Here is a 12,430-nt window from a genome sequence, read left to right on the forward strand (position 1 = left end):
AAGTAATAAATGTTATTTGCAGTTAACAATTTTCTTTTTTCTTTATTACAATATTTATGGCAAGACTAGGTAGTTACATATATAGGAAGCAAAGATTGTTGTATTGTAAACATTACAACAGTATTATTAAAGATGTAACAATAGAAAAGTAAGAGATAGAATAAATTAAGTTCACCAACAATACTGCATAGTGTACTGATGTAGGGGAGTTACTTTTTGTTTATTGTCAATACATAATTTCATTATACGGGCTATACTACGTATAGTATTTGGTACGACAAATTGAGATAATAAATACAAGTTACGAAGTTATTTCCAATTATTTCAACGCAACGGATATCAAGCGAAGCGAAGTGCTTCTTCTTATATCAGTTTTAATACGGTGTATACATACTGAAAATAAGTGCAGTTTTAAAATAATTCAAAACGATTTCCTTTTCATTGAAGAGGCAAATTAATTATTGCAATCATCTCGTTATCCAATGATTGGAATATTTTGGCTTAAAAACCTTTATATAATAAATTGTTGATTAATTAAAAAAACGCGAAATTCATTTATCTCTTTTCCATAAAGGTTTTTGCAATGAGCACCTGATAAAGAGTGTTAACATTTTATGGTAAAAACGCTTTTTGGTGTTGCAAAATTCCTCCCTAACAATAACGTTGCAGTTGTGTAAGAACACAAGAAAAATGTTTTTTTTTAATTCTATATAAAAGCCAGTTCTAGTCTAAATATTACACATATTAATAGTCACAAATTGATAAATGATAAGACTAAACATATTTAACTAAAGTCTCTTAGAAAACTTTTAATAACTTGAATTTAATATGCTATTAATATTATGACTGAGTCCCAGAGAAGCTCTTTATATTAAAATATTATCTCTAGGATATTACTACTTGTATAATTTATACGTTTCAAAGAAAATCAGAACACAAAATTTTTCGTTGCAAAAGTGTAAATATACAAAATTCATAAGCAGCATCACCTCACGACGAACGGATTTCGAGAGATTAAAATTTCTAATTTGAGCGTCGTGAAGTTCTCTTAATTAAGATTATAAGATTATTATACTTATGTTTCAGAGCAATTAATTCAAAAATACCCAAACAAAATTCCTCTGCCGTAATTATCTGTTAAGTATCTTTTATTTTAACAAGATATTCTCACCTAACGGATGTTAGATTATTATGATTTCAAATTAATGAATGTAATAACCTTGTTCGCCGAACAGTTAAATTAAATTAAGACTTATTGAGTTTCGGTATTTTAATATTAAGTTTGGTTTATTAAAACAGAGATATTCGAATAAAAAATCGATAAGCCAACAAGTATATGTTTCGAAGCGTGCAGTTGAAATGTATACCGGTCTCGAAACTTACTCGATACACGCCTGATTTATGTTTTTAATTTAAATTTTTGCATTCGCCAGGCGAAGTTCGCCACGGACGCGCCGCCTGCATTGCAAATATATATCGTAGTTGACTCGAGAGATCGTTTCGAGTTTCGATTCGATACAACTTGAGTGAACTATCGAGTTTTAATCTTTTAATGCTACTTGATAACTTTCGATGTTATGGAAATACTGCGAAACATAATAATTGGCGATGTGTGGCTTGTGAAAGTATTTTTTTTTTATTCGTTTGCTTTAGGAATTTGCTTTTCACTTTTAATGTGTTCTTTTTGTGGAAAATATTTAAGACATTTGCAATTAATATTTGTATTACATGCTTGAAGCAACACCTTTAGATGTCTATGAAAATACGTTTTACTAAACTCTATATATATAAATGAAGATAAACTTTGTAAGTGTCTGAGGAATCATTCACCTGTCTTGATTATTGTCGTATAAAAATTATTATTACTGGTTATTTAAAGCAGCGAATTAAAGGTATTATATAATAATAATTTTAAACTTCATTAGTGCTTGGGGTTAACTGAAAGCTTAGCGGCCTACATTTAGTGAATACAGGATGATACAGCTCAGTGCAGCTTAGAGCAACCTTACAGTCGGGAACGACACCTGCGGCAATTCGTATAGTTTTATGGGATTCATTGAAGCGAGAGTAGTTTTGGCAAAACAGAGAACTAAATTTGTATGAAATCCTATTATTTCATGATTTTGTATTCGAAGTGACATGTAATACTGGTTTGAAAAAAAGGTTTGAAATTTCTCTTCTTCTTTGGTTTCGTTAATACGAAAAAAGAAAAAAAAATAGCATTACTGTAGTAATGTTCATGTAATAAGCAAACTACCGAACTACTTACTAGTAAATGTGCTTTAATAACATAACTCATGATAACTCAATCTACTACCTAATAAACCTTAATACAAACAATTTTATTGATTGATATTAATTACAAATCCCGGAAATTTTATCGGGTTTGCTTCGCAATCTTGCTAGCTAGAGAACAAAAAATAGAAGCTTGACAACTTAACCCGTTTATATATTTAACAAAAGTAGATATAGAGTTACTTAAATTCCTTTGATGTCTCGCCACAACGAAATTTAATATTGCATCTTTATGCATCTTTGAAACAAACATAAGATTGAATTCTTATGCATTGTTGCATTTTGCAGACGCGATTGCTACGTGATGGAGGAAGAGCTCGCCGGGGAGACGCCAGTCAGCGTCTGTTTTGCAGTCTTAACTCTCGGTGAACGGAACTCCAGTACGACTTAAATGCTCAACGGTATATGAAATATGTTTGATGTGAAAATCTGATTCCAACCCTCTTCCATATTTCAAATAGTCATAAATAGCCTGGGCACAAACGCATCGTAACGATATGCAACAATATTTTATAGGTATTGATGTCTCAATCAAATGTTGAAAACGTGAGCAATTCACAGCCGACGAACTCCACAAAGAGCTTCAACCGTGCATCGGAAATGAATCAGTTTCAGATGGGTCTCAGTGAAGTAAATGATATATCTCTGAAATTTAACCATTCGAATACGATCTCTAATGCCTACGAAATACTGTCCATTACGAATATTTACGATGAATTAAAACAGGATGCATTTGAGACATATCGCACTCAACTATTTGCATTTTTAATTCATAGAGCAAGTTCATTAATGTTCAAGATTCAAGAGTAATTTAATTAAGCGTTACATCAGCTGACTTTGAACAGTATGTGATAAAAAAAGATTCAAATGCGCACTTTCAGTATCGATGTATTATTTTCCGATGCGGTGAGCTGCAGTTATGGAACGAGTGGAAATGTCATCGATGTATGAAATAAATAAATAAAATTCACGTGGAAAATAGGCAATTTCACGGTGCATTGATCTTTCTTTACGTGGCATGTGAAAGCCTGCGCCGATCGCGTCGCACTTGACGCCGGCCCAACAAAAGCTTCATTGGTGCGAACAAATTCAACTCGATTCCAGATAAATTTATCACAATGTAAAGTACAAATTATTGATATATTTCTTGACTTATATCGACATTTCAATTTAAAATCGAAGAAAATAAGATTTAAATAATAAAAGGGCAAAACAAAATCAATAGAAAACATTATTAAATCTCTATATTACGAACTTTCCTTACTGCAATTTGGTATATTACAAGTGGAATACTCGTAAAATGGTTCCCTGTTCTCAATATCAAAAGCACAGCAAAAATATGGGTTGTCGCTTATGAAACAGTATTCTCGCGACCGCATCGATGTAGTGAAGTTACGTATTCAAACCGTATCGTACCGGCGTGGCGCGTCTGAACTCCTACCTATGCAAATTCTACACTATTGCATTTGTACTCCCCAAATATCTATAATAGCGATCATCCCTAATGGAATTTCCTTCTATTGTACCAATAAATGTCCCAGAGCTGAACAAAATGTTTATCTTGAACGTTTATTAGCGTAGTTGTAGTTAACATGAGAATGTGGGTAAGTATTTTTGCTCGCTGCTTTACTTTTTTCGTATAAATATTGAAAATGTGTTTCATTTTACGGAAAATAGGAACTTTGCAGTATCGTTATTACATTGTATAATTCCAATTTATACAACAAAATGCTGTTCAACTTCCGTCGGTATATGTTTCAATTTAACTTCTGTATTTATAGTTAGACGAAATGATAATGTTGTCGGACTAGTATTCGCAAACTAATTTATTCGGGTGTGACAAGACGACTGCGGTAAATTAGAAATTTTAGTGCAAGAACGATATTCAGTGAAGCAAAGTTAAATTAAAGTCGTGTACGGATTTGGCGGCGTCCGTTCCAGCTTAAGACCAGGCCCGCCACCTGCGCTCCAAAACAGTACTGAAAACACAATTTGCGGTGCGCCTTTTGTGACTTTTATGCATTTTATATTTCATATTTATGTACGACACTGCACGTCCATTCATTCATGGCTTTATTTTAATTTGCCAGATGTTCATCCCGTGTCTGTTTTACTTTATGAATCGTGTAAGCGCGGAATAAAAATTAATCCGATGTTTCTATGATGTTAATACAGACGAACATATTATTTTAATAATTTTAATTAAATTTCACAGAATTGAAAGTCATATTTTACAAAAATATTATATTGTTTCTTTGAATATATTGATTTCATTTGAATATCCTTATAGAAATACAATACTATTTTATTTTATTATTTAGTTAAATTCATTATGTATACAAACATACAAGATTTATAATGAATGAGCTTAAATATAGTGCCTAAAAACGACCTTATGGCTAAAATAAATCTCTAACAGACAACATTTTGGCAAAGAACGAAACATGTTATTTCTAAGGTTTATTTGGTGTAATGAAGCAGGGTTATACCAATAATTTATTTTTGGACGTCTATTTCAATAGGCAACAATAAGCTAATATGCTAACATAGGTAAATTCAGAATAATTAAAACATTTTACTGTCGAAACTCCTCACGTCAACGCCTACTTTATTAATTAGAAATATAAAATTAAATATATAAAGACATCAATTTACACTTCAAGCGTTACAGTTTAAATAGGACACCATTTTCATAATTAAAATCAAAATATTAATAAATTGATGACAATTCGCATATGATTTGCATATGCGAATTGATCCCAAGAATTAAAGAAAAGAGAAAAAGAGAAAAAAAATATTATTATTGCATATATAAATATTTTTAAATATATGCAATAATAATGATAAAGTAACGTATCTTCTCTACCTTCAAAACTAATCGAGAACTTACGAAATTTCGCTAGGCGTTCAGCATATAATCCAATGCATAACTCAACTGGAACCGGACGTATAGGTTTGTCACGTCAGTACTATCTTCAAATTTAATAAAAAAGAAAAATAGTCCATTAACATATTAAACAAAGAATTATAATCAATTCCTCCTCCTTCAAGTAGGAACAAAAAAAATGTTGTTGTTCTTGTAAAAATAACGAAAAAGATATTTGTCGTGTTATAGGATCACTTTTTTATTTATTTGATAGCAGTACACTCAGATTGTAAAACAAAAGCCACATGGAGCGAGCAGTACACTCGAGCGTCGCTACTTCTATGTTTATAAATATAGTCCATAGAAATGTTACATTGGGGTTGCGTTTCTCAGAGGATGCATTTTTATTTGATAGATGCTTAGGGAGATAAATACAATATTTCCAATCTGTTGCCCTTTTTCTTACTTTTATTAATTTTAATTCAACAACTAAATGTGGATTACTATAGTAAGTTATTATTTTTTTAACATAAAATAAGTTTTACAGTCCAAAAGTATGATTTAGGCTGTGTTAATAAAACAGTAGTAAACAAAAGAAAGAGCACAAACAAGGTGATAAAATACGTCTGAAGAACCAGCCTATATATAATCAGCTTAGTGATAAATTGGTAAACAGCACGCGAGCGACACAGCTGCTTCCGGCCTCCCTCTGACTGTCTTCATACCTCGCCTGTTACCTTTGTCTAAAGGTGTAACTATTATGGACAGTCTTGAATGAAACTGAATGTAATTGTTATTAACACGGGATGAAATGATCTAGCGTTTTTTGCTGCTTATTGAGTCTCAACTACCCTAACTGCATTTAATGTTCCTGGTCTATTAAAACCGTCGGCTCATTCAGTTCAGATATGAAAGCATTCAGTAAACTTTTAAATGTTTTAATGTTTCAAATTTAGTCGTAGGAGTACTTTTATATTATTTTGTCACTATGTAACGTAACATAATATTTAGACAAACTTACCAGCAAATGATAGTAATATCTGGAGAAATGCGGACGCTGTAGCGACTCCAACCAGGCCGGGCATTGTCTAAACAACGTCTCTCGGCCACGACATCTGAAATCCTTTATGATTCTATCGTCAAATACTCGTCCTCATTCATTTTGTGTCTTTGCAACATTAATACTTAATGTTAAAATGCTCTCGTGGCTCATTATACTTTTCTTTCCTGAAACAAAGAAAATTGCTTTATTAAGATTATTATCTCTATTATAATATTTGGCCTCAATATAAACTAAATATTGAGTTTAAATATCGAATTACTTTTTCAACAAGTTTATTTAAGAACAAACGATTCTAGTAGGTATTAGAATTTGAATACGTAACATCCAATTGCAAGTTTCCTCGATTAACTCGGATCTATCAATATACTTATTAATAATAATAATTAATCATTATTGATATTTTATGGTATAGACTACTTTTCCATTTGCTGTTTAATTTTGTTCTGAATTGGTTTTAGGTACATGGATTTATTTAAAAGTCAAGTGTTTCTATTTTGTTTTTATGTTTCCTATTAGTAATAATGCCACAGAAAGCTGTTGTAGCTGAGGTTTTTTTTTGGCTCTCCAAAACAAATGAATGCATCACGCATTTTCAAAGAACTGTCAAAAAATATGAGTTCAACTTCATGCCATCTAACTAGTAGACTGTGGGCTTGTTTGAATAGTTCATCCAGTTTGATGACTTGCAAAATTGTATTTATATTATCTGATTATTTTAAACATGTAGAAGTCTTTAAACGATTTTCTATTTATAATGTCTGATTTATATGTACAGACATTAATGATAGAAAAAGTATAAAAAAACTTACCAGAAAAACCGACACAGTGTGCTTTCACAAAATCTTGTCACATTAAAAGAATAATGTAGAAAATACATTAAATTAAAATATAACGTCATGTTTTCTACTTATTACCCTTGCTAATTGTGAAAAGTTAGTCTATAAATTAAACAAAACAGTCATGATTCCCGAATACCGTAAATAGCACTAGGAATTTAATCTACGCAAAGAACAACAGTAAGATTATACTAATGTTGCCATATCTCAGCCGCAAGTCTTGATAATGGAAATTTGATAGGTCGCGGCGTGTGTAACACTTGAACGTCGAGCTCTAGGTACGCTTTATTGTATAAATAAGCTCAAAGTAGTGTGGTATCACGCGAACGGGTCGTTAACCCTGCGTCACGGTGTACTAATGGGACTAGAGAGTGTCAACGCGACGGTAGGAATACCACAACACCGCACCCTGTCCCCCAAGAATCTCTATAATAAAACCGTAATAAAGAGAAGAAAAGGTTTAGGACGTTGGGATTGTACGGGATAAATTTGTGATTTGGATGGATTTCATCATTCAATTGTTATTCTTATTATGCTATTTTAATAATGGGCGGTATTTTTCTTAAAATTAGAATATTGTAACCTGAATTGACATGGAAACCACTGTTATAGTAGATATTGAGGAATATTCTTTAATAAATAAGGTAGAACGCATCAACAATATTATTATAACAACTATAATAAGACATATTACTTTCATTTTCCAGTAATTGCAGCCAAAAAGCGTAATAAATGCCGCAGATATAATAACAAAAAATGTCAATAACGTTATTTTAAAAGAGTTGAATAGATTGGGAGCGGTGCAGAGTGGAATGTCAGGAAAAAATTTTTGAAAAGGTCCCCTTTTTCAAAGCCACGTCGTCGTCGTATTGAATGCGTTTTAATGAAAAAACATGCGCCGATTCGCAACAGTCAAGGGAATTAAATCCTCAGCGCGGCGCTCGCGATTTCAAATGCATCGGAATTTTCATTTACCCGAATATTATTTTCATAGGGGATTCTGCAAAGCCTATTTAAATTATGATAGCATTTGATTAATTTTGTTGCAGCCTAGGTACCAGATGTTACCGTGGTCCATTTTGGAATTTCATTTTAGTATGAAATTGTAAAAAACAAATGAAATGAAGGATATCGTTATCGTATTTGTAAATTGTTTGGTAAGCAATCCTAATGCTTACCTACTTACTTGTTTGAGAATTTTCAGTATACTAAGGATCCCTGGATAAAATTCGTATTGAATATTAAAAATGGGACATACAATTTGAATATTAAAAAAAATTGTGTAAGTATCTGTCCTGTCTTTTGTGATGAACTCAATTCATCAGTTTCTTCATCAGCTCAGAGCAGTAATTATGTTTGAAAATCATGAGAACCTTAATGTAAATAACTTTTATGCATAAGTAAACCGTCAATTATATAAATTAGACGTAAATGAAATATGTGATTTTGAAGATAGAAATGGGTATCGTATCTCAATTTATTACGCATTAATAATAATTAATTTGGATAACCAAAAGCTTTCCAATGCTAATAAAAATTTAAAACTTATTTTTATTAATTATCTATGTATTATAGATACCTACAAAAAATATAATGACTAAGACACGATTTCCAATACAGACGTTCATTTCAATACAGAACTAAGGAAGACTATCTTCTATCTACCACCACAATGCAGGAGACTGAAATAAGAGATCAAGCTCTGTTTAAAAAAAATGAATGAAAAAACCAAACGTGTAATTGATGATTTAGTTGAAACATTGGAAATTTCTCCTCCCGCTATATGGAAGAAAGCGTGAAAATAGTCGAAGATGCCATATTGACACAATAATTATGATTGTAATAATCCTAGTTTTAAAAAAAGAGCTGCTTTTTGGGGGCATTTACAACAAAGAAAATATGTGAAAAGAGTGAGGAAGGATATTCAAGAAGAAAACCAGCAAATTGCAAGCTAAAATATTGTTTCACAAAGACATACAAGCCTGCAGTTTGAATGGCAGTCATACAAAAATTGAGTTTTTGAGGTTCCCGAGTCTTTTAAATTAAAAATGCTTCAATCGTGTCTTAATTGGCTCATGTCAGAATGGTTTCACAGCTTTAGTAATCTGCTAAATATTTATGATTAATGATGTTCCATCGCAACTTAATCCAACCCAATCGAATCGCAACTACATCATAAATGTTTTTTTTTTGGAAACTCTAAGAATTCAATCATCAACCATTACAATTCATGTATTATGCTAGAATAACTACAATTTAGTTTTTGGGAATAAAAATTTTGATGCAATTATAATTGGATTGTATTGAACTGTCAATTGAATCGTAATGGTGGTATCCTTTTACTAAAATTGCAGACTTGGCTCCTTAGCCAAACACCCACCATATCTACCATCATCTAACGCCAAGTGATCTGTTTTTCCTTGGCTTATGAAATATCTTTATAACAAGAAGTTGAGGGTAATAATGGATATGAAAGCCGCGGTTCAGGGTTTTTTGGTCCGTCAAATCGAAGCCTTATGTAGGGAATTTATAATTCCCTTTGGTTTATAAAGAAGTTTGATACGTGTTCTATAAAGAGACTATGTGTTTTTTATTTTCTTCTAATATTCATTGTCTTAAATTTATATAATACATGATGTATTGAATGATATAATGTATTTTGATGCTCGCACTACTTAAGCTTCAATTGTCTATTATCCTTTGCCTTTGCCGTAGTAGTAAAAACCACTCAACAATTTCAAGTACTTTAATCAACATTATTACTTTAGCAATAAATTAAGCAACCTTTAAATTATTTGAACTTGGCCAAATTTAAATGGAACCGCGTGGAAGGCGTAAAAAGTTATGGGTAGCAACAAAAAGTACATATTACTATGTACTTTTTGTTTCTACCCATACAAACAAATTAAAAGTGCAGTCGAATTGATAATCTCCATTTTTTTGAGTCGGTTGAAAACAAACATACAATACAAGACAAATTAATAAAAAAATAGTACTTCTATTTTGTAAACTATTTTTGATATATTTATTTTAATATATTTATATTCAATGAAAGCCGTGCTATTTTATGTGGAGCTCCAGCATTACATGAGATGAAATACCTAATTTGTGATACGATTGCATTTATGGTCTAGCTTTCCGCCCGCGGCTTCACCCACTTGTTTTAAGCAAAACATAGACTGTTGTATAGACAGACAGAGGCTACTTCCGCATTTATAAAAAAAGTAAGGATATTACGATCTACTTATTTGGCTTTTAACTTTTTTTTACACTGACATTTGCCTTTTTTCTATTATATTCTGTGTTATTTTTTTACCCCTTTTAATAAATTTTCAGAAATTTTATTATCAGCACGATATCTATGAGGAAACCGGAGTGTCCAAGAATCAAAAGAATCAAAAGTTCGACGACATGCGACATCTGCCAATCCTCTCATCAGGCTTGTCTCCCAGCAATGGAAACATGTATTGGCTAATGATGATGAATGTTTTATCGAGTATCTTATAAAGCGAATTCCTGCATAAAATAATAGAGACAATTTGTCGGTCTGTTAACTTTAAACTTATTTCATATTTTGTATCGTTAAGGCCTAAATCGCCGTCGCAAGTTTAGTGCGAGCTATTTTTGATTAATACAAATTTTTAGAAATTAAAAACTTTAACGGATTTTAAACGCGATTTATTCATTATATTATTAACCCGACCCGTTTCGAACACTTTACAGCGAGCGTGGTCACGGGGAGACTTAACAAAATTTTGTTTAGGTTTTAGATATTTAAAGATATAAATGCAATATTTTTAATTTAATCGTCGGTATTTATCGATGTAAGTAATCTTGCATTTTTAATACTATTATATCAAAGTTTATATGTATCTTGCAATTTACAATTTTACATGAAATTATTGTGTTCTAAAAATGTGTTATATACTTACTTAAATTAAAATGTATATTATAAATTTTAATGCAAGTTTTAATTACTTTAAAATAGAAATATTTATTTTCAATAATCCTTTTCTATTCAATAGTTTCTAGAATTTGAAACTAGAATGTGATTCAAAATTTTTAAATAGTACTTTTACTTATGAAATTATATAATTAAATATATAAATCTGTTATAATTATGTACCTATCGAATGGATTTTTCCATTGAACATATACCATTTTCTAAAGTCGGTTACTTACATTCGCACGAATACTCAAATCCGCATGTTTAGGACAACATGTTTTACAAAAGTTTATTTCTGCATGCAAACGCTCTAACTTTGTACGAATAAAAAAAAGCAACATTATTGTTTACATATTATGAGCGGATACTTACATATTTTATTAACAACTCTTTAACATTGGTATTCTCTTCTATATAACATACAAGTAACACGACTTAACATATAATATAATAAAATATTAAGTTTTGAAATCTACGCTCGTAACTTCCAAAGCTCGAACGTTATCGTAAAGTTCCCGCCATTTTCGTGATATGTCAAAACCGGTGTTGCTAGTTAGACGCGCGCGTAGCGACTGAAGGCATGTTTCATAGAACCCCATAGTCAAAACGTCCTGACTGGTCTATCTTTCAACTTTTTCAAGTACTGCCTGAGAGAAATATAGCATAGGTGTCGGAATATATAAAAGCTGAAATAGACCTTACGGAGATAAATTAAAGTCTCTTTTTTCGTGACACATAAGTTTTCTTAAGTCGTTTAAATTTTAGAGACGTTAAAAGGCTAGCTGTTGCAGCTCTGAAAAGGACTAAGGTAACTTTAGCGCCATTGAATTTCGTACGCTTTTCCTCTGAGCTTTAGGTTGTAATTTAAGGATGACGAACGTTGGACATAGTTTGTGACTCTGAGTTTAACTGAAAAATTTTCCCAGACAGAAAGGGATGAATATAGTTTTAAGTAACAAAGGGAACGGCCTACCAAATTTGGTAGTGGGGATGATCTTAAAACGCGTTAAGATATGCTATAAGAAATCACGATAGCCCAGGTGAAAATTCAATAACATACCGAAACGTTGTAAATTACAAGTTGAATGTTGTTCGATGTCAATAAAATAAAAAAGTCATAGATAAACTGCATACTCATACATAAAACATGTGAAGTTGACTCTCAAAGAATCTGAGTCAAAGCAAAATGTTGTTTATTTTGTTAGAGAAGAAAGCTTGTACACAACGGAGAGACGCCACATGTCAGAAAATGAATAAAAGAAGAGCTATGTTTCAGACTTTCAAAAGTTAAACGTGTATTTCTAAAATGCATCGCAACGTCATACTTCGTTCTACCTACGACTAATTGCGCAAAATATACTGTATAGCAAAATACAGTATAGTATAGTAACAGTATAGCTTTAAGCAATTATGCTTATATATTA

General features: G+C 31.4%; 1 protein-coding gene across 1 annotated transcript in view; it reads right to left on the reverse strand.

Annotated features, from left to right (window-relative positions):
- Positions 1-11,566, reverse strand: part of LOC119833389 (carbonic anhydrase-related protein 10) — a 28,429-nt gene extending 16,863 nt beyond the window's left edge. The window contains exons 1-2 of the mRNA XM_038357377.1: positions 11,379-11,566; positions 6,183-6,388 (exon numbers count right to left, since the gene is read on the reverse strand). Coding sequence (XP_038213305.1) covers positions 6,183-6,246 — 64 coding nt within the window. The 5' untranslated portion in view covers positions 6,247-6,388; positions 11,379-11,566. The remainder of the gene's footprint in view (positions 1-6,182; positions 6,389-11,378) is intronic.
- Positions 11,567-12,430: the final 864 nt, after the last annotated feature.

This window comes from Zerene cesonia, chromosome 17 (assembly GCF_012273895.1).
Source record: "Zerene cesonia ecotype Mississippi chromosome 17, Zerene_cesonia_1.1, whole genome shotgun sequence".
Lineage (NCBI taxonomy): Eukaryota > Metazoa > Arthropoda > Insecta > Lepidoptera > Pieridae > Zerene > Zerene cesonia.